The sequence below is a fragment of the Mastigoproctus giganteus genome, chromosome 8 (assembly GCF_048544385.1).
Source record: "Mastigoproctus giganteus isolate SK-2022 chromosome 8, ASM4854438v1, whole genome shotgun sequence".
NCBI lineage: Eukaryota > Metazoa > Arthropoda > Arachnida > Uropygi > Thelyphonidae > Mastigoproctus > Mastigoproctus giganteus.
The window spans coordinates 214632307-214656591 of record NC_143582.1 but is presented as its reverse complement, the minus strand read 5'-3'; the positions used below and the strand labels follow the sequence as shown (position 1 = coordinate 214656591).

At 39.2% G+C, this 24285-nt stretch overlaps 1 protein-coding gene across 1 annotated transcript in view; it reads left to right on the top strand.

Moving 5' to 3' along the window:
- LOC150082261 (spermatogenesis-associated serine-rich protein 2) overlaps positions 1-24285 on the top strand; it is a 269773-nt gene that overhangs the window by 54217 nt on the left and 191271 nt on the right. The window contains exon 2 of the mRNA XM_090380081.1: positions 275-354. Coding sequence (XP_090236207.1) covers positions 275-354 — 80 coding nt within the window. The remainder of the gene's footprint in view (positions 1-274; positions 355-24285) is intronic.

The window sequence follows — 24285 nt, the reverse complement described above, 5'->3', positions numbered from 1 at the left end:
TATGAAGATCTGTGGCTATAATAAAAAATAATTTGTTAGAAAGCAAGAAATTATGCCACTCTGTATAATTCCACTAGAAAATTTATTATGGAGTTTTTAGATACATATTTTAGATAATGGTTTGTTTTATCACTTTCTATCAGATAACCTGCATAGTCCCAAATATGCCCTTAAATAACTTTTGTCTGATCATTTGTTACATCATTAATTAAAATTAAAGCATAATTTTTTACTATTGTTTTATCACTAATTCTCATTGTTTTTAATTTTTTAGAGCCGATAGTTTATGATACAGTTAATAATGTTGCTGTACCTGGAGAGTATCATCCCAAACCAGAACATGTGAAGGAAAAGGTATTAATTTTATATATTTTATTTCAGTATATTTGAATATAACAAATATTCATTATTTTACTGTTCCCCTCCCATCTTGTATGCATTTTATTATTGAGGTCTTGTTGCTTCATTGTCATTATGATCCTCCCCCACCCATATCTTAACATAAAAAGGACCATGGTATGTCTGCTGTTAGGGACAAAAGTTGATGACATTGTAGAGCAGATATCATCTTTTAAGGGCACAAAAGGTGATATCGTTGTACACGTTGGCACTAATGACATTAAGTGTAGGAGATGTGCAGATTTACTAAGCAAATACAGGTCAATGCTGAAAAAAAAAAATGGCGAGTTAGGGTTAAATTTGAAAGCATCTGTAATCCTTCCCAGACACGATAGGACGGAGTATATGATGAGAGCCTATTCAGTTAATGCGGCCCTGGAGAGATTGTGCAGGGCTCATGGGTTAGAATTTTTCTCAGCGTGGTCTGTGCTTGTTAACAGGAGAGATTGCTTCTACAGGGATGAGATACCCTTAAACAGAAAGGGTGCAAGAATATTTGCTGATGCTATCGTGGGAATGTTACGTAGGTCAGAAAACTGCTAGCTTCGGGGGGGGGGGTTTCACAGACTAATAGGTTAACAGTAGCCACAGGCAGAGGCGGAAATGATTCTTCATTTCCACCTCTCTGCTTCTATTGGAATGAGCAGAAAGCCAGTTGCTGGGGGGGGGGGAATCATGAAACAAGTAAATACATGGGCTGTGTTAGAGTAACTAAAAGTAAGAACCGGTGCATGTACACCAATGCTAGCAGTATAGAAAGTAAATTGATGAATTTGAAGAGGTGGTAAGACATGCAAGGTGGATATTGTTGGTATATCAGAGACGTGATGCCATTCAAATTTAAGGGATGCAGAATTGAAATTTGGGGAGTACAATGTGTACAGAAAGGATAGACAGGATAGGAAGGGAGGAAGGGTTATGCTATTAGTTAAGAAACACATAAGATCTAAGGAGGTGCATCCAGTTGACATAGATGGACAGTGCAAAGTAGTCATTTTGGCGTGACATAAGCACTGGAAAAGCAAAAAAATGAATGTAGGAGTTTGTTATAGGCCTAATGATTGATGAGTACAATGAACAATTATACAGAGAAACAGAATGGGCCAGTAAATTAAAGTGTCTTATAATGAGGGATTTTAACTTCCCAGATATAGACTGGAACTTGTGGTTTGGATACTCGCACACGATTGTTTTCTACAGCAGCATGTTCGAGAGACAGAGGGAGTAACACTCTTGATCTGATTATCAGCAGCGATTATTCATGCATTAAGAATTTACAGATAAAGGGGAACCACTAGGTAGCAGTGATCACAGTGTACTCATGTGGGATTTACTTAAAGAAGTAACTACCATCAGAGGTAAAGGGAAGGGTTTTTGCTTTTGTAAAGGCAACTACAGTGGTCTCAGATTTTTTAGGTTCTATACAGTGAGACCAACTGATGATGTTATCAATAGCAAATTATAAATGGGAATCATTCAAGGAAGTATTCTTGGAAGCTACTAGGCTTTTTGTTCCAACTAAGAAAACTACTCTAGGTTCAGACCAAAATGGATGTCAGATGAACTAATGACACTCGTGGCAGAGAAGAAAAATGCATGAGTGCACATAAATTGTCAGTTGAACAGAAGCCTATGGTAGATACAAGCTAGTCTGTAATCAAGTCAAATAGGAGGTTAGGCAATCGAAGGCAGATTATGAAAAATCTTTGGGAAAGGATGCAAAGAAAAACAGCAAAGACTTCTTTAGTTATACAGGGTGTCTCAAAAATATCGGTACCTAACATTTAGGGGAGGTAGGTAACATCTAAAGCAGACGTCGGCAACCTTTTTTGGCTGCGGGTCAAAATCAACCAAAATGTGACTATTAAGAAGACGGTTCAGGTCAATGGGTATTTTCATTTTAAAACAGTCTGTTAGTGAATAATAAGATAAATTTTATTGAGAAAACTATTACAATATGCTTTTAAACTCTTTCTAAACTAAACATAAACAAAATTATAATTCTTATTATTATAAAAACAAATATAATTGTCAAGTTTTAGTTCATTAATAATTTATGAACTTTATTTATAAGCGTTCTCTTTGTTATCAATGGCTCCCCTGATGCTGAATTTGTGACGTAAATTTTGTCAAGTCTGATTCGTGCTTAGTCACCTTAAGATGAATACAAGAGTCTGAATTTTCGGTAGTTAATCTGCTCTTGTTCTTACTTAAAATAAATTTCATGTGTGAAAATATTTGCTCACAAAGTGAACACCGAACACGGACAAAATGGTGAAGCCAATTTTTTTCAAAGATGAAAACTTCATAGGAAGTGATGCCCAACATGATGATATCATGAGAAGATTATCTTCCGTGTTTTCTAAATCTTTCCGCAATGTCTCGAATTTGTCCATCCACAACGTTGAACTTTTAAAATCAATCATTTCTAAACTTAAATTGTCAATTTTAAGATATTCAAAATACTGCAAATCGAAAACATTTTCCTCTATTTTGTCTGGCTGTATTATAAATGTAAACATTTCGCCGTGCTTCTTAAAACTTTGAAATCTACTTTCAAATTCACTTTTAATGTTCAAAATACAACTTTTGAACATATTTAGATTGCTTTCATCGATATTTCTTTCTCATATTGGCTTTTTAGTAAGGGAAAGAAAAGAAATATTTTAGTTTTTATGTCAGTTTCAAATAATATTAATTTCGAACAAAAACTCTTCCATTCCTTGTACATTTTCAAAATTGTGTGGTTATTTCCTTGGAGTCGTACATTGAAATCATTATAATGGTTCATTATGTCTGTTAAGAACAAAAGTCTTAAAGTCTAAAAGTTTATCCTTGAGTTCGAGATCATTTTCACCGATTTCGTAAAGAAATATTTGTATATCTCAAAGCACTCTACAAATCTATTAAGAACTTTGCCTCAACTTAACCATCGTACTTCAGCATGTAACAGCAAATCTCCATATTTCGATTCAATTTCCTCCAAAAAAGCTTTGAAGCGCCTGTGTGTTAATGCAGATCGTGCTACTATTATGTTTACGATCTTAACAACCTTTTCCATTACATTCTTAAGTTGTTGCGTAGATGCTTTTGCAAATAAATTTTCTTCATGTATGATACAATGGAACGATAAAAGTGGGCGGCAAAATTTATCTTCCATTAGTTTCACAAATCTAACATTTTTTCCTCTCATAGCTGGAGCACCATCAGTTGTTATGAAAAACAATTTACTTTTTAAATCCAGTATTTTCCCATTTTTGAAATTTGTAAACTCTTGTACTTGATGCAAAATATCAATGCCTTTGGTTGTGTCATTCATTGAAGCAAGAATGCATAGTTTTTCATTGACGTTCGAACTATTTATTGATGCAAATCTAATAATAATTGCCAGCCTAGCCATACTATTTAAATCGGTACTTTCATCGAGTGCAATGCTAATTACGTCACTAGATAAATCATTTTTGACCTGTGCGTCAATATTTTTTGCCATATCTTCAATGCGACGCTGAAATATATGAATGCGTTTTTCAAAAATTCGACGTCTCTAAACGGTTTCCGTTGGTACCAATACTAAGAGCTGCAACAAAGCTGGCAGATGTAGCATAATTGTGGCTGGTAACAAATCTCTTCGAAAAATTTATTTTGTTTATCATAATTTAATACACGTTTAGCAATGTATTCATATTTTTAATCATATGGCATTTCACTCACATCTTTATGTTTTGAAGAAAAGTGTTGCTCAATATTATAAGTCCTGGCGGTAATTATATCTGTACATAAAGTACATATCAATTTGTCACCATTTTCCATACATCCATACCTTTCAGTCCACACATCTTGAAATAATCTCTTTTTTGTTGTTTGTTTGTCCATGGTAATAAAAATAATTATTTCGCTTAAGTAACTGTTCTCACACTTCTGAACTGAACTACTGTTTATTCACGTTAAAGACGAAGTAAACGTAAACAAGAGTAGATGCGTGATCAGCAGCTGGGCAGGGATCCTATTGGTCGGCTGCAGGTGGCACGCAGTCAGAGTGCCCAGCCGACCAATAGGAGTGAATAAACACTCGTTGAGTAATGATGAGATTCGTTCGGACAATATTGCTGTATTCCACCTATGTTCATTTCTGCAACTGTTTAATCAAACCAAAATGTTAATCTTATTATTTATATTTTCTCAAAGTGTTAGTTTCGTGTTTGTTTTATAATTTATTTTTATATATTATACTTTATTTGCGGAACTCAAGTGGGTCACTTGGTGACCCGCAGGTCATAGGTTGCCGACGCCTGATCTAAACAAATGTGAATCGCATAGGAACCCATGGCACTGTTCATCAGTTCGCGAGAGGGAAAACTTCTGGTTTACTCATTCAAGCAGTAGTCGCCGCACGAAGAGCATGCATCGATATACGAACTGTGAGCTGGCATCCATGCACCTAGTGTATGGATTAGCAGAGGGCCCACACAGTGTGCACCCCCATGCGCCACAACATCGCTTCGCAATAAATGTGTGGGCAGGTATGGCCAGTGACTGCTTAGTCGGTCCATACCTGTTACCTTCCCGCATGAACTTCGCTAAATATCAGATCTTTCTTGAACAAGTTCTACCAGGGTTACTTGACGATGTTCCAGCAATTGTGAGATGCAACATTTGGTTTCAACATGACGGGGCACCTGCCCATTATGGAAGGTGTGTTCGTGGCCATTTGAACAGGCGTTTTGGGTGTTGATGGATTGGCAGTGGTGGACCCGTTGCCTGGCCCCCATGCTCACCTGATTTATCGAGCCTTGATTTCTTTCTGTGCGGGCCCCTCAAATCTATCGTGTGTGAATTGCCTGTGGAGACGGAAATGGATCTTGTGGGAGACTTGTCTGTGCTGCTGCTACTGTCAAAGAAACTCCAGGTGTGTTCGACCATGTCCACCAATCCATGCTGCATCGGTGTCATGCATGCATCGCGTCTCATGGTGGAACCTTCGAGCATCTGTTGTAACATCATGAAATGCATCCATCTCGTACTCCATTGTTAATATTATGTCAAATAAATGTTTGCCACTAATTACTGTCTTGTGTCATTTCTGCTTCTTGTGCCTCTGTTACTACTTTCCCATGACGTTTCTGGTTATGGGTTCCTATGCAATTCACATTCCTTTAGATGTTGCCTACCTCCCCTAAACGTTTGTACCAATATTTTTGAGACACCCTGTATGAACTCTAAAAGGAAGGGAATGAATCAGATTGGTGCACTTGATATCAATGATTTGACTATAGATGAACATTCTCAGATAGCTGCTGAACTAAATGAGTATTTTGCATCTACATTCATGCACACATGAGGAGTTATTCAAGGAGGAGAGAGCCAGATGTTTATCAAACTCGAACAGGGAGTTAAATGATTTTGTAATAACAGAGCAAAGTGGAGGAGAAATTTTAGAAGTTAAACATAAGAAAGGCACCTGGGGTGGATGGGATCTATCCAGTTATATTAAAGGAGGCATAAAAGGAAACCCTTAGTCCTAATTATAAGAGCATCCTTGGATTCGGGGGGGGGGAAGTCCCCATGGACTGGAGATGTGCAAATGTATCTCGAATTCACAAAGAGGGATCAAAGGGTGACAAGTAATTACAGACCTGTTAGTTTGACTTCTGTTCCAGGGAAAATAATGGAGTCACTGGTTAAAGAAGCATTGCAGGATCATTTAAACAAGACTGCAGCAATAATTTAGACACAGCATAGGTTTGTCAAGGGGAAGTCTTGTCTGATCAATTTGATTGGATACTATGATGTGGTCACAAAGGAATTGGATGCAAAAAATAATTTTGATATCATATACTTGAATTTCAGGAAAGCCTTTGATACTGTTGCACATGGAAGAGTACTGTACAAATTGAAGCAGTATGGCATTAAGGGCAAGTTGCTACAATGGATAAAAGAATTAGCATTAGCAGAGGCATTTGATGCAAGAAAGCAAGCTTATGCAGCATCAGCCAAAAAAAAAAAAAAAAAACCCACTTCCACTTCACCCCTCTGTTCGTTCAAAATACCTGTCCAGCTGAGCCTTAAACTTATTTAGGCTATCAACCTCCACCACAAGGGATGGAAGTCTGTTGCACCAACCAACCACCCGCTGGCTAAAGGCAAATTTCCTCACATCTATCCTACATCTGTCTTTCCTCAATTTGAATTTATGCTCTCTCAGGTGATTTTTCTGAGCTAGAGGAAGAATCCCATCAGCATTGAGCATGCTTCAGATCACCTCGCTGGTGCCTAGTCTCCAGACACTGTAATTTGCAAAACTTAAGCCTTTCTTCGTAAGAGCACCCCTTTGTTCCATTCACTAATCTTGTTGCCCTTCTCTGTACTCGTTCCAGCAGCTCTACATCCTTCTTGAAATGAGGCCTCCAGACCTGTATACAGTACTCTAGGTGTGGCCTGACCATTGCCTTATACAATGGAATAATCACCACCTTATCCCTGCTGGAAAAATTCCTGTATATCATTGACAATACTCCATGAGCTACTGTTGCAGCCCGTCTGCACTGCTCAGAGAACTTCATATCTGCCTGCACAACCACCCCCAAGTCCCTTTCATTCTCTACCACTGTCAGTGTAGTACCACAGAGTTGATACGTTGCTCTGGGGTTGCTGTTTTCCATGTGTAGTACTTTACATTTGTCAATGTTAAACTTCATTTGCCACCTCTCAGCCCATCTGCTCAACCTTTCCAGATCCTGTTGCAGCAGCATAGTGTCAGTAGTGTCCTTGACAACCCTGCCAACCTTTGTATCGTCTGCAAACTTGGACATTAAGCTTGATATACCATCATCAATATCATTTATAAATACAGAAAACAATAATGGACCCAAAACTGAGCCCTGAGGGACTCCACTAATAACATTAGTCCACGATGAGCAGTGTCCATTGATTACCACTATCTGTCTTCTCCCCCTCAACCACCCCTTTATCCATAGCAGCAATTTGCCTCCAACGTCACACTGCTCCAATTTGTGTAGCAGTCTTCCATGTGCAACAGTATCAAAAGCCTTTCTAAGATCCAAGTATATAATATCAAAGTTATTCCCTGCATCCAGTTCTTTTGTGACTGCATCATAGTATCCAATCGAATTGGTCAGGCAAGACTTCCCCTTAACAAAACCATGCTGTGTCTGAGCTATAACTGAAGTCTTGTCTAAATGATCCTGCAGTGCTTCTTTAACCAGTGCCTCCATTAATTTTCCTTGAACAGAAGTTAAGCTCACAGGTCTATAATTACTTGTGTCAGCCTTTGATCCTCCTTTATGAATTGGGGTCACATTTGCACTTTTCCAGTCTATGGGTACCTCCCCTGAGTCCAAGGAAGCTCTCATAATTATGGCTAAGGGTTTGCTTACTTCCTTTGCTGCCTCCTTTAATATAACTGGATAGATCCCATCCACCCCGGGTGCCTTTCTTGTGTTTATCTTCAACAGTTTCTCCTCCACTTTACTCCCAGTTATTTCAAGATTCTGTAGCTTACTGCTAGAGTTGAATACACCTCTGGCATTCCCCTTGCTGAATAACTCCTCATGTGTGAATGTCGATGCAAAATATTCATTTAGTTTGTTAGCTACCTGAGCAGGATCATCAACAGTTGACCCATCAATATCAAGTGGACCAATCTGATTCATCCCCTTCCTTCTAGAGTTAACATAAGTAAAGAACTCTTTGCTGTTTTTCTTTGCATCCCTTGCCAAGGATTTCTTGTAATCTGCCTTTGCCTGCCTAACCTCCTTTGTAACTTGGTTGCATATCAACTTGTATCTATCATAGGCTTCTGTGTCATGTGTTAATTTGTAAGTATCCCATGCATTTTTCTTCTCTGCCATATGCCTCATTAGTTCATCTGACATCCATTTTGGCCTAAACCTTGAACAATATTTCTTAGTTGGTATGTAAAGCCTAGTAGCTTCCAAGATAAGTTCTTTGAATGCTTCCCATTTTGAATTTGCTGTTGGTAACATCATCAGTTGGTCCCACTGTATAGAATTTAAACAACTGTCTCAGTCCATCGTAGTCGCCTTTACGGAAGCAATAACCCTTCCCTTTACTCCAATGGTAGTTACCTCTTTGAGTAAATCCCACTTCAGCACACTGTGATCACTGCCACCTAGTGGTTCATTTATCTGCAGATTCTTAATGCATGAAGAATCACTGCTGATAATCAAATCAAGAGTATTACTCCCTCTAGTTGCCTCCAGAACATGCTGATGTAGAAAACAATCATCCAATAAATCCACAAAAGCCCTGCTAGTGTGTGAGTAACCAGCCCCCAAATTCCAGTCAATATCTGGGAAATTAAAATCTCCCATTATAAGACTCTCTGATTTACTGGCCCACTCTATTTCCTTGTACAGTTCCTTATTATACTCATCAGAGTCATTAGGCCTATAGCACACTCCCACTCTCAATTTTGATCTCCCAATGCTTATGTCACACCAAACTGACTCAACACTGCACTGTCCAGTGATGTTGACTGGCTTCACTCCCTTGGTTTTTATGTGTTTCTTAACTAATAGCATAACCCCTCCCCCCTTCCTATCCTGTCTATCCTTTCTGTAGACGTTGTACTCCCCAAATTGCAGTTCTGCATCCCCTATATCTGTGTGACACCACGTCTCTGATATCCCAACAATATCTGCCTTTGATGTTTTGAGCAATACCTCAAATTCATCAAATTTATTTACTAAACTCCTAGCATTGGTGTACACGCAAGTATACCTGCACCTGTTTCTATTCTTAGCTACCCTAACACAACCCATGTGTTTACTTGTACTGCAATGGCTCCCAGCAGTCTCTGAAATACCATGCATCTTGTTTTTCAGGCTTCTGCTCATTCTAATAGAAGCAGTGCAAGAATCTCTTTCACCTCTGCCAGTGGCTACCGTCAATCTATTGGTCTTTGTCTCCCTCCAAGCTAGCAGTTTTCCGACCCACCTCACACTGCCTCGATAGCATCAGCAAATATTCTTGCACCCTTTCTATTTTAGTGTATCCCATCCCTGTAGATGCAATCTCTCCTGTTAACAAGTACAGTCCAGGCTGAAAAAAAAATTCTACCCCTTGAGCCTTGCACAGTCTTTCCAGGGCCGAATTGATCGACAAGGCTCTCATCATATACTCCCTCCTATCGTGTCTGAGCAGAATTGCAGACACTTTCAAATTCAACCCTAATTCTCGTCTTTTGTTCAGCAGTGACCTGTACTTGTTAAGTAATTCTGCCGGTCTTCTACTCTTAATATTATTAGTGCCAACGTGTACAACTATATCACCTTTTGTGCCCTTAAAAGATGATATTCGCTCTACAATGTCATCAATCTTTGCCCCTGGCAGACATACCCTGGTCCTGTTCCACCTATCTTTTTTACAAAGCGTGTTCCCCGTTTCCCTGACAATAGAGTCACCAACAACTACTAGTTCCTTCGGGACCAGCGCATTCTGCCTTGGGGGTTGTCTCTGTGTCACGCGATGCCCAAGTGCAAGCTCTGGCGTTGATGTGGGCAGCCGAGAGCTTGATGGGCCCCTCAATTTAGTTTCTTCGAGGGCATCCACCCTGTCCTTCAAGCTCTCATATAGGCCCACAAGAACGCAGAGTTGTTGCCTGATATCGATACACTCCTTGCATCGCGCACACACAGACATCCCCCATGGCAGTATCATGTCCCATACCCGATTGCTCTGCAAACATCAAGCAAACAGTGCATTTTATAAGGCTGTGAGTCAGAGGACAACTGCCACCCTCAGTTCTGCTCTGAGCCACAACACTTCCATTAGCTTGAGCCTTTTGCTTTGCTGCTCTGGTCTGAGTCATGATTCTATTAATTTATTAATTAATTATAATTAATTATGTTATGTTATTAATTATGTTAAATATAATTAATTATATTACGTTTGTAATCTAAGTCATTATATGTATTTATTTAAATGTACAATTTAACTGCTAACGAAGTTCAACTAACGCTATCTAGTATGGTATATAACTATCATATCACAAAGGCGGGAAAATTTCGAACGGTAGCGGAGTTGAAACACGTGGAAACCCTTACCGATACTTTTATGCAATTACAAGGCCGAGTAAAGAATAAATACACCAAATTAATCAGAAAATCACAAAATAATGTTATACTACTAAATTTAAATCAAAAGTTTTAGAAAAAGAATAATTTCAAATCAATAAATAAGAAAAATCCACTTAGCGGCTTTGAACACGACCGTCTCTAGTAGCCTTGTCAGCAGATCCAAATATAAATTTATTTTCGTTTTTTCCGAGGCTCGAACCCATGTTGTCGTTACTGGCGGTCCGGTGCTTATCCCCACGGCTACCCTTTCAGTCAAATCATCATTTAATGTTCCCATTAAAGAATCAATTTTGAATGCCTTTGTGATATTTCTGGAGGTCACAACCATAAAACAAAAACGATTTGCATTTTTCGGTTTATTGGACTTTTCTGTTAGTGCATCTAATTATAAATGGGTAATAAACTCTATCTTATTGCATTTGTGATAATACCGATAACTGCAATTGTGTGGGTTTTTATGCTGTTATGGTGAAATGTGTTCCCCTTTACTGAACTCTTCAGTTATATAAAAAAAACATAAATAATTTTCAGAATCTTTTCTCCATTCCTATTTACTCTTTAAAATGGTGAAGGGAATGGGACCAACAGAAAGTGCAAGTGCTGGCAGTGCTAAGAAACCAAACAAACTTGATTTAGAAATGAAAAAGAGGTACGAAGCAGAACAAAGTTTGGCCTCTATTGCAAGGGAATTAGGTCTTGCTGCTTCAGTGAATACTATTTTAAAGGACAGTGCATGTATAAAAGAGGCGCTTCCGTAGCCAGGTGGAAAGGAGCAGCAGTGCGTAGCACACACTTCTTGATTAGGCCGGGATTCGAGCCAGTCACCACCAAAAAAAAAACGCACTTAAGATCAATACGGAGGAAGCGGAAAGGTCAGGGAATGACCACCGCATATCCCGGAGCAGTATGGCCTTAGTTGCTAATGCTCCTAAAATCCAAATAACAAACTAACAAACAAGCATGTATAAAAGAACATATCAAAGGATCAACGCACTTAAGGTCAATAGATCTTAAGATGAATCCGACTTGCGTTCAGGTGCTATATCGAAGATGGAACAGCTGTTAATAATATGGATGGAAAATCAGATTCTGAAGTGAGTGCACTGAGTCTGATGACCAATTCAAGCAAAAGAAACAAGTATTTATAAAGATATTAAGGATAAGTATGGCAAACCCCAACCCAAGCTTGTGGCAAGCAATGGGTGGTTTAATAGGTTCAAGCATCACGCTGGTTTCCACAACATTAAAGTACGTGGTGAAGTCGCCAGTGCCGATTCTGCAGCTGAATGAATAAACAAGGAAGATGAAAAGTTGGTTCTGTGAGTTTGAAGTTGGACAGTAAATGGATGTTGGCTGGTGGCGGCACATGTTCGGACTGTTTTGAAAGAGAGAGAGTGGGAATTATAGAAGCCAATTCAGAAGAACATTGACCATGGTAATATCTGTAGAAGAGGCATGCAGCAGAAACAGTACGTCTATGAGACAGCAAGTGGAGAGACTCTGTTAGAGATGAATCATTAATTAACCTAACTGCCCTCTTCTGAACGGAATCAAGAAGCCTTGTGAGAGGTTTCGGGGGCACCTCCCCAGATGTGGGAACAATATTCCGTGGTAGAGCGGATTTACGATTTGTACAGAGTAAACAGCTGTTTGGAAGAAAAGTAACAAGAGTAAAAGAGAAAACCAAGTTTTTTAGATGCAGAGGAAGCAATATTTGTAACGTGCTTGTGCCAAGAGAGATTAGAACTCAAGGTAATCCCCAAAAGAGATGTATAATTTTGCCTAGAAATCGGAGTGTCACCAAAGATAAGCATAGGAGCAGAAGAATCCTTTTTGTGAGATATAAGACAAGACTGAGTTTTAGAAGGATTGAAATCAACTTGTCTTTGCCCCACTTTAGAATTACTTGGCAATCGGCATTTAAGAAATTGGTAGCAGATTTTCGAGAAGTTGAAGCTGATTGAGCAGAGCAAGGTTTCTCAAAATGGAAAGTGGAATGCAATGTGCTATCATCGGCAAAACTATGGATAGGATTTCCAGTCATTGGAAGAAGGTCATTAATATACAAGAGGAAAAGAGTGGGGGAAAGAACTGAACCTTGGGGGGGCCACCAGCATTAGTGGAGAAGTTAGAAGACAGCTAGCCATCACCCTCAGTGAGTGATCAGAGAGAAAACTGGATAACCAATTACAGAAAACACTTGTCAAACCATAAAATGGCAGCTTGTTTAGAAGACCTTTATGCCAAACATGATCGAAAACCTTTGATATGTCAAGAGAAACTGCTCGTGTTTCACCAAACATTCCATTGAATTAGTCCATAAATGGGTAACATAAGCCAGTATATCACCAGTGGATCGACATGGATGGAATCCATACTGGCAATCGTTGATAAGACAGAAGGTTTCTAGGTAGTTTAAGAGTTTGCTGTTAATTGATTTCTCCATTACTTTACAAAGAGTAGAAGTAATTGCAATGGAACAGATTTGTCACCCTTTTAGGAACTGACTGGATATGAGCAAATTTCCAAGCAGAAGGAAAAATACCTTTGGAATAAGAAAGTGTAAAAAGGCGGCAAAAACAGGAGTAAGTTCAGGGGCGCAGGTTTTGAGAACAAGTGGAGAAATACCATCGGGACCTAGAGCTTTCTTAGCATCAAGATTCGTCAAAATCCTTCTGATATCCTTTTGACAGAAGAACACAGGATACATTGAATGGAGCATGTTGGGAATGGTGAGAGGTGTTTTACCAACATCATTAATACATGACTTGGAAGGAAAATGGGATGCTAGCAAGTCAGCTTTATCCTTGGCTGAAGTGACAACAGAACCATCTGGTTTGGACAGGGGTAGGAGCAGAGATGGGCAAAAGTTGGGGCCAATAGGTTTTGCAAGAGACCAGAATGCTCAGCTAACATTAGGGCAAGAAGCAAGTTTACTACTCTTAGTCTGTTCAAACTCTAGTTTTGGACTGATTAATAACTGCTTTACCAATGTTGCGAGCTTTGGTGTAGGCAGAAAATGAAACTGAAGAATAATAAACAAGCCAATTATGATATGCCATGTTCTTCTCTTGAACAGCCGTAGCACATTTATTGCAAAGCCCAGGTTTAGATAAAGGATGAGATTTTAAATTGGGGTGTGGGATAAAGGATTCCATTCCTGCAAGAATAATTTCACTCTGACACGATCTGAGGAAATCTTGACATCAGAAGTTTTGAAACAGTAATCTGACCAAGGAAAAGAAGAAAAGAAATCTCTCAGGTCATCCCATTTTGCTTTCTTGTAATGCCATTGCAGAATCTTGAGGACTGTCAGCAATGAACACTTTTTTCAAGAAAAGGGTGAACAGAAAGTGGACATGGAAGAGTTAAAATCCATTAACAACTAATGAAATCGACTTCATCCTGACTAACAGAAGATATATTGTGAATGATGTTACCGTCCTTAATAAGGTAAAGGTTGGAATTGATCACAGAATGGTAAGATGTACACTTGAAATAGATGTAGGAAAGGAAAAAACTGACTCGAGTAAATAATACAAAGGTCTTTGAGATAACAGAAGAGGAGAAAAAGCAGTATGTACTGGAACTTAAGAACAAGCTTGAGCTTCTGCAGACTGCTCAGGACCAAGATATCGACAAAGAATATTACAACTTTCTGAAAGTGATAAAGCCCAAGAAACCTATGGGGAAAAAGAAATCCAAAGATGACAAAATTAGTCAAGAAACACTTGTCATGATGAACTGAAGACGACAAATGAAGAGCAAGAAAAACACTGACAGGGAGAAAATTGAGTATACTGAGTTATGCAAAGCCATTAGAAAGAGACTCAGAGAGGACATAAGAAGATTTAACACAAGAAAAGTAGAACAAGCATTAAGGGAAAACAAAGGATTTAAATCGGCAGCCATGAGCAGTAATACAGAAAGACAAATGACACTGAAACTGAAGAATAGCGATGGTGTACTTATAAACAGCAGAGAAAGCATAATTCAAATAGCAGAAGACTACTATAGAGAATTATACAAAGAGCGAGGGAATGATGCCAGCAGTGGGGAAGATGGATTGCAAAGTAGCAACACATACAACATACCCGATATTCTTCCTGATGAGGTAGAACATGCATTGAAGAAAATGAAGAATCAGAAAGCCCCGGGGGAAGATGAAGTTACTGTAGAGTTGTTAAAATTGGGAGGAAGAGACATAACACAAAAACTGGCAAGGCTCTTCACAAAGTGCATTAGAAAAGGTGTGGCGCCTAAGCAGTGGAACAATGCAATCATAGTTTTGCTGCATAAGAAAGGAGATAAATCAGAAATTGGAAATTACAGACCAATTAGCTTGTTATCCCACATCTACAAGTTGTTCACAAGGGTCATTACTAACAGATTAGAAAGAATACTTGATGAGAATCAACCGAAAGAGCAAGCTGGCTTTAGGACAGGATTCTCAACTATGGATCATCTTCACGTAATATCACAGCTAATGGAGAAAGCAAATGAATATAAAACACCATTATGCCTGGCATTTGTTCACTATGAAAAGGCATTTGACTCCATACAGCATAAGGTAATGTTACGGTCACTGGAAAGACAAGGCATAGATACCCCATATATTATGATTTTGAAGAAAATATATGAGAGTGCTACCTCCTTTATTAGACTAGACAAAGACAGCAGGAAATTTAAAATTGAGAAAGGATTTCGACAAGGAGACACATCTTCGGGGAGTACAATGTGTATAGAAAGGATAGACAGGAGGGGAGGAGGGGTTATGCTATTAGTTAAAAAACACATAAAATCCAAGGAAGTGAAGCCAGTCGACATTGATGGACAGGGCAGTGTCGAGTCAGTTTGGTGTGACATAAGCATAGGTAAATCAAAATTGATCGTAGTAGTGTGCTATAGGCCTAATGACTCTGATGAGTATAATAAGATACTGTACAGGGAAATAGAATGGGCCAGTAAATCAGAAAGTCTTATAATGGGGGATTTTAATTTCCCAGATATTGACTGGAATTTGTGGGTTGGTCACTCACACACTAGCAAGGCTTTTGTGGATTTATTGGATGATTGTTTTCTACACCAGCATGTTCGGGAGGCAACTAGAGGGAGTAATACTCTTGATCTGATTATCAGTAGTGATTCTTCATGCATTAGGAATCTGCAGATAAAGGAACCACTGGGTGGCAGTGATCACAGTGTGCTGAAGTGGGATTTACTCAAGGAGGTAACTACCATCAGAGGTAAAGGGCAGGGTTTTTGCTTTCGTAAAGGAGACTATGATGGTCTGAGACAGTATTTAAATTCTATACAGTGGGACCAACTGACGGTGTTACCAACAGCAAATTCAAAATGGGAAGCATTCAAGGAACTAATCTTGGAAGCTACCAGGCTTTACATACCAACCAAGAAATATTGTTCAAGGTTCAGGCCTAAATGGTTGTCAGATGAACTAATGAGACATATGGCAGAGAAGAAAAATGCATGGGATACATACAAATTAATGGGTGACATGGAAGCCTATGACAGATATAAGCTGGTCTGTAACCAAGCCACAAAGGAGATTAGGCAGGCAAAGGCAGATTATGAGAAATCCTTGGCAAAGGATGCAAAGAAAAACAGAAAAGAGTTCTTTACCTATTTAAACTCAAGAAGGAAAGGGATGAATTAGATTGGTCCACTGGATGTTGATGGTTCAACAGTTGAGGATCCAGCTCAGGGTGGCTAACAATCTAAACAAGTATTTTGCATCTACATTCACACATGAGGAGTTATTCAGGAAGGGGAATGTCGTAGGTGCAGTAAACATTGGCAGTGAGCTAGATTATTTTCTAATAACTGAGAGGAAAGTGGAGGAGAAATTGTTGAGGATAAACATAAAAAAGGCACCCAGGGTGGATGGGATCTATCCAGTTATATTAAAGGAGGCAGCAAAGGAAGTAAGCAAACCCCTAGCCATAATTATGAGAGCTTCTTTGGACTCAGGGGAGGTACCCATGGACTGGAGATGTGCAAATGTAACCCCAATTCACAAAGGAGGATCAAAGGCTGACACAAGTAATTATAGACCTGTTAGTTTAACTTCGGTTCCAGGAAAATTAATGGAGGCACTGGTTAAAGAAGCACTGCAGGATCATCTGGACAAGAATTCAGTTATAGCTCAGACACAGCATGGTTTTGTTAAGGGCAGGTCTTGTCTGACCAATTTGATTGGATACTATGATGTAGTCACAAAATAACTGGATGCAGGGAATAACTTTGATATTATATATTTGGATCTTAGAAAGGCTTTTGATACTGTTGCGCATGGAAGACTGCTGCACAAATTGGAGGAGTGTGGCATTGGAGGCAAATTGCTGCTATGGATAAAGGGATGGTTGAGTGGCAGAAGACAGAGAGTGGTAATCAATGGACACTGCTCAACATGGACTAATGTTATTAGTGGAGTTCCTCAGGGTTCAGTGTTGGGTCCATTGTTGTTTTCTGTATTTATAAATGATATTGATGATGGTGTATCAGGCTTAATATCCAAGTTTGCAGACGATACCAAGGTTGGCAGGGTTGTTAAGGACACTACTGATACTATGCTGCTGCAACAGGATCTGGAAAGGTTGAGCAGATGGGCTGAGAGGTGGCAAATGAAGTTTAACATTGACAAATATAAAGTACTACGTATGGGGAAACAGTAACCCCAGATCAATGTATCAACTCTGTGGTACTACGCTGACAGTGGTAGAGAATGAAAAGGACCTGGGGGTAATTGTGCAGGCAGATATGAAGTTCTCTGAGCAGTGCAGACGAGCTGCAAGAGTAGCTCATGGTGTCTTGTCAATGATATACAGGAATTTTTCTAGCAGTGACAGGGGTGTGATTATTCCCTTGTATAAGGCATTGGTCAGGCCACACCTTGAGTACTGTATACAGGTCTGGAGGCCTCATTTCAAGAAGGATGTAGAGCTGCTGGAACGAGTACAGAGAAGGGCAACAAGATTAGTGAATGGAACAAAGGGTTGCTCTTACGAAGAAAGGCTTAAGTTTTGCAAATTACAGAGCCTGGAGACTAGGCATCGGCGAGGTGATCTGATAGAGGTGTATAAGGCTTTGAATGGCTTGAGCATGCTCAATGCCGATGGGATTCTTCCTCTAGCTCAGAATAATCACCTGAGAGGGCATAAATTCAAATTGAGGAAGGACGGATGTCGGATAGATGTGCGGAAATTTGCCTTTACACAGCGGGCAGTTTGTTTGTGGAATAGACTCCCATCGCTTGTTGTTGAAGTTGATAGCCTAAACAAATTTAAGGCTCAGCTGGACAGGTATTTCGAACGAACGGAGGGGTGAAATGGGAGTAGTGGTTGTTTTTTTTTTTTTGGCTGATGCTGAATAAGCTTGCTTTCTTGCATCAAATGCCTCTACTAATGCTAATCTCCGAAGCTGTTTACTGCTGCCCTTGAGGAAGCTTTCAGAAGATTAGACTGGTCGCAGAAAGGAGTCAATGTGAACGGAGAGTACCTAAACCATTTAAGATTTGCAGATGACATTGTGGTCATAAGGCACGATCCCAAAGAATTAGAGGAAAATCTTAATCAGTTATGCACAGTTAGAAAGGATTTTGGACTAAAGATGAATATTGCTAAAACAAAAGTAATGATGAACAAGTATGCCACAGAAAGGGAAATAATGATTGAAGGAGCAGTAATTGAAAAGGTGGAGTCATATACTTATCTGGGACAAGTTATTAGCTGTAATAATGATAAATGGCTGGAAGTCAAGAGAAGAATAAATTTTGGATGGATAGCATTCAGGAAATATAGTCACATACTGAGGAGCAATATCTCAGTTTGTCTGAAACGTAAAATAATGAACCAATGTATACTCCCCACCATGACTTATGGAAATGAAACTTGGGCACTCACCAAAAGAATGGAAGAGAAGCTGAGATGTACACAGCAAAGAATGGAACGAATTATATTGGGAATCAGACTGTTAGATAAGAAGAGAAACACATGGATTAGGCAGCAAACTGAAGTAAAGGACATTCTTATCAAAACTAAAGAACTAAAATGGTCTTGGGCAGGACACATAGCTCGAAGACATGATGACAGATGGACTAAGAAAATAACAGAATGGTACCCAAGAGGAGCTAGAAGAAAACCTGGAAGACAAAGGTGGAGGTGGATAGATGAAATTCATGAGTTTTTGGGTAGTAAATGGATGGCCAGTGTTCAAAACAGAAGGAACTGGAAAGTTGCTGGAGAGGCCTTCATCCTGCAGTGGATTGAAAATGGATTATGATGATGATGAATGCCAAATAATACGAGGTTGGGAATAGCAATGAGATAAAGACTCCATTGGAGAAGACACAATCATCAGGTAGTGATCTGAGGTGCTTAAAGGACCTCTCACTTCGACCATGTACGGAGAAGGGTTGTTTGTGAGAAAATGATCAACCATGTTGGCTGTATGGTTAGTATTGTCCTGTATTCTTGTAGGTAAATGAACAATCTGTGCAAGGTCATTAGTAATTGCAAAAGCCTCAACATCTCGACCAGCTGGGTCAATGTGACTAGAAAACGGAAGCCAGCTGGAGTGGTGAACATTAAAATCACCAAGGAAAATAACCTCACTGTTAGGAAAGTTGGACTAGAGAAAGTCAAGTTGCAAAGAGAGGAAGTCAAAGATCTCCAAGTGATTAGTGGATTTGGGAGAACGGTGGAGACAACAAATGAATTTGACAGAATGAGGTAAAGAGATTTTAAGCCAGAGAAGATTGAAAAGAGGAGATTTCAAATTACCAAGTCTCTGACAGGGAATATCGGAATGGACACATGCACAAGTACCACCTTTGAGGCGAAAGGAATCATACAGCGAATAATTTGGGCAACTGAGATGAGCAGTAGTTGAATCAACCGATAACTGAGATTGTCAGAAAAAGTATATGGGGTTAGGTGGACTGCAAGTGAAAATGGACATCCTTTGGATTAGAATTGAGACCATGTATATTTGTGAAATGAATTAGGAAGTTTTTGGGAGGTTTAGATCTTTTTGCAGATAAGCTTACTCTATTAATTTGACTATTCATGGTGTATTCAATAGTATGAAAAAGTGGCTGAGACATGCTGTATTTAGTAATGAAATTTTTGGATATGGTGTACATGTGGTAAGAATATACCCAGATCCTTGACATAATGTGGCTCGACAATGCCACCTGCATACACACTACTCAGACTCCTTCCAGTCACTATCTGGCAGAGTAGAGGTAGCAAGATTATACTCTAGCTGATCCGGGAGCCTCCTAGAGTTACCACTAGGTTTAGTCCGGTGTACCAACTAGCGGTCTGCCTGCGAACACCGTTTTAGAGCTGTACCCTCGAAACGTAAGGAAGATTGGATCTCGCCACGATGTTCATCATAACCTCAAAAGTCATCACTCATAATGCATGATGGAAGAGATTGGGAAAGGTTGACCGGAACTTAGCTCTAGAGACTAAACATGGGTTCCACCGCTTCAAACCTCTAATAAGCAAAGTGGTGGTATTGCACCTGTTGATGAGTCATCTACCACCTAGTACTGCCTGGTACCATAGAGGGGCGGCATTCCTCCATGTGTTGTGGCCGCCACAACTCGACCCCTGCTTACGTTGGTTCACACCTCGGTGGTCACCCACTGTGTGCTTGTGCATGGAAGTTATACCCATGATTACTAACAGTCCCACCACCATGAAGTTGCAAGCAAAGGTTTTGGCTTTCACAGACAGTCTGAACTTCGCCGAAATTGGGCCCACTTGACTTGTGTGTCACCTGAATATCAGTTCCATCAGCATCTTAGACTCCCAGGTAGCAAGTACAGCTTGTCTGACATATATGAGAGAATATCTGTAACAACCTCAAGGACCAGCAGTAATTATGTATAGCAGTAACTCCAGAGTAACGTATTAACTGAATGGTACTGCACTCAGGGTGGTAGAGAATGAAAAAGACCTCGGGGTAATTGCACAGTGAAATATAAAGTTTTCTGAGCAGTGCAGACAGTCTGCAAAAGCAGCTCGTGGTGTCTTATTAATGATATACAGGAATTTTTCTAGCAGGAATAAGGTAATTATCCCCTTATATAATGCAGTGGTCAGGCCACACCTTGAGTACTGCATACAGGTCTGGAGGCCTAATTTTAGGAAGGATGTAGAGCTGCTTGAACGAGTACAGAGAAGGGCAACCAGATTGGCGAATGGAACAAAGTGTTGCTTTTACAAGAACTTAAGTTCTGCAAGTTGCAGTGTCTGGAGACTAGGCACCTGTGAGGTGATATGATTGAGGTGTATAAGGCTGTCATCGGTTTGAGCAATCTCAGTGCTAATGGGATTCTTCCTCTTGGCCAGATTAGTTGCTTGAGGGGACATAAATTCAAATTGAGGAAAGACAGTTTTAGAATAGATGTGCTGAAATTTGCCTTTAGCCAGTGGGTTGTTGATTGCTGGAACGAACGTCCATCTGTTATTGTAAAAGTTGACAGCTGTGCTTTGTCTAGTTCTGCCTTGAATAAATTCAAGGTAGAACTAGACAAACATTTGGAGTTAATGAGTGGGTGAAATGGGAAGGTTTTTTTTTTTTTGTCTTATGCTATATAAACTTGCTTTCTTGCATCATATGCCTCTACTAATGCTAATATCAACTGCAGTGAAAAAAGCATTTGGTATACTCATGAAAAGGCTTAAATAGCCAGCATCCTACTAAAAAAATTAAATTTTATTTCTAGGTTGATGGCATATTTGCATTTAGAAATAAAATATTTTGTAAATTTTTAGGAACAATTTTTTAAAATTTAATGAGCATCATAACGTATTTGCTTTGCATTAGATATGACTTTTGAGGGTGGAGAATTAGTCATTACAACCAAGTTGCTATGACTATTCCAGTTCAGTTGTAGAAAGATGCTGATGATTCATTTTGAAATTAAACCATTGTGAACATTGGCTCCTTGTTTTAATGGAATTGCTTTGTTTGTTTATCACAAACATGAGTAGCAAGTTAAAAAAAGAATAGGGAGTATTTTCTGTTTACTAAGAAAACATCATTGTACAAATAAGGCATAGTTCGTTTTGTGTATATCGATGAGCAAACTAAGTTTGCTACTTACATATTGCATCGATCTCGTATGAAGACACTTCCCCATCAGTTAGCATCTAGAAAGGGTTGAAACCATTGTATAGGTCAGTGTTTCCCAAACTTTTTTAGTCACGGAACACTTAAGAAACCCAAGTTTACCGGAAGCCAAAGAAGTATTTCCTACATATGACGCAGTGTGCATCAGGAGCATCTTAATTTCTAACACATGTAAAGCCGAAATTCAGGTAACTGTCATCATACTTTCGTTTTGGTCTTTAATTAGTTGATTCCTGTTTTTACTCCCTTCGGATTTTTGGAGAACAAAAGGCTGCAATTGTTCATCCTCACTTTGAAGTGTGACAATATTGTGTTCTTTTTCGTCGAGTACAGTTGCAATACTAAAAGTATTTGCTTCTCGTTTTAAAGTTCCTTTTTTTAACCACAAAACCATGGGCATTTATTTTAATAATAATAATAATATTTCAGAATGCTGATAATTACAAAAAACATTTGTACAAGGAGGTGAGTTTAGTTATGATATTGGTTCGCTTTCACCTCTCCTTCAACCCGTGTTCCCCAGGCTAAATCGCATATGAATGGCATATTAGACTACATTGCTACTTTTTCATAGATGGCATTACCCCTGAACATGCATGCTTTTTTATGCAAAGCCAGCTAAAATAAAGTGTTCCATGGTCTATTTGATTATTAGTCTATGCCAGTATATTAATAACCAAAAAAAAAAAATGTTAAAAATTATAATGATACAAAAGTGGTGTAAGCTACAAATATGCAAAATTTATTTTATTTTTTTGATTATTAATTACATATTTTCGCTGAACACATGTTCACATCTCACGGAACACAGTTTGGGAAACGCTGGTATAGGTAATAGTGTAGGAGCTGTGGTTAAAAAGTTCAGACTTACTTTGTAATGTGAAATTACAGCATTTTTGTGTTTTGTTGCTACATGTTTAGGGACCCATCTAAACACAGTAATGCACAATTCACCTGTTTATCAGTAGTCTACTAGGTGGTAGATGACTAATCAACCAGTGCAGTTTCACCACTCTGCTTATTGGAGGCTTGAAGTGGTGGAACCCATGTTTAGTCTCTCTCTCTCCAGAGCAAAGCTCTGGCAAACCCCCTTCACTCTCTTCCCTTATTCAGTATGATTGATGTTTTTTGAGGTTATGATGGACCTCGTGGCAAGATTCAATCTTCCTTATATTTCGAGTTTATAGCCCTAAAATGGTGGTCGCAGGCTGGCCACTATATAGTCCACCAAACAAAGCCTATTGGTAACCCTGTAGTAGTCTTTTGGATCCAGCTAGTGTATAATTTCACTGCCTCTACTCTGCCAGATAGTGACTGGAGGGAGTCAGAGTAGTGTGTATGTGGGGGGGAAGATTGTTGAGGACACATTATGCCAAGCAGCTGAGTATATTCTTGCCACGTGTATTACGCCATATCCATAAATTTCATTCTTCGTACATGGCCTCTCCACCTTTTCTTACTACTGAATACATCATGAGTTGTCAAACTAATAAAACAAACTTAACTGCGTAAAGATTTAAATCTCCCAAATGCTTTGTTCATTTCACAAATGTACCTGGTCTCTGCTCCAATCTTGATGTCCATTTCCATGTACAGTTTGCCCTATCTCACGTGCTTTTTTGGACAGAATTCCAATTATAGGTTGCTCTTCTCAGTTGTCCTAATTATTTGCTGTATGATTCCTTTTACTTCAAAGGTGGTACTCATGACCACTCTAATATTCCCTGTCAGAGACTTAGTAATCTGGAATCTCCTTTTTTCGATCTTTTGGGGCTTAAAATCTCTCTATCACATTCTGTCAAATTCATCTGTTGCCTCTGTCATTCTCCCAGCTCCACTAATTACTTAGAACCCTTTGACCTCTCTTTGAAACTTGACTTCCTCCAGTCCAAGTTTCCTAACAGTGAGGTAATTTTCTTAAGTGATTTTAATGTTCACAACTCCAGCTGTCTTCCGTTTTCTAGTCTCGTGGGCCCAGTCGGTACCATTCTAAGTACACAGTCGAGGTGAGTGGTTCTCTGGGCACTTCAGATCACAACTTCGTGATAGTGTCTTCTCCAGTTGTGCATTTTGTGGCCTTTCAGCCTCTTGTTTTGGCATTGCAAGAATGCAAAATGGGATTGATTTTACTGGCTCAAAATGGAATGATCTGCAAGATTTCTTTTCCTTGTTTGGATTACTGTTTAATTTCTTCTGATGTCAGCATTTGCTCAGATGGTGCCAGTGAAATAATTCTTATAGGGATGAAATCCTTCATTACATCCACCTTAAAATCTCTTCCTTTATCTAACAAACCTTTATCTTGACAAATCTTGGTTTTCCAATAAATGTGCTATGGCTGTTCGAGATGAGAATGTTGCTTATTGCAATTGGCTTGTATCCAAATCTCCATTTTCATTTTCTGCCTACAGCAATGTTTGCAATAATTGTAAAGCAGTTATTAATCAGTCCAAACTAGATTTCGAACAGGCTTAGAGCAGAAAACTTGATTCTTGTCCAAATGGTAGTCAAGCATTCTGGTCTCTTGCCAAAGCTATTGGCTGCAACTTTTTGCCCATCTCTGTTCCCACCTCTGTCAAAATCAGATGGTTCTATTGCCACTTCA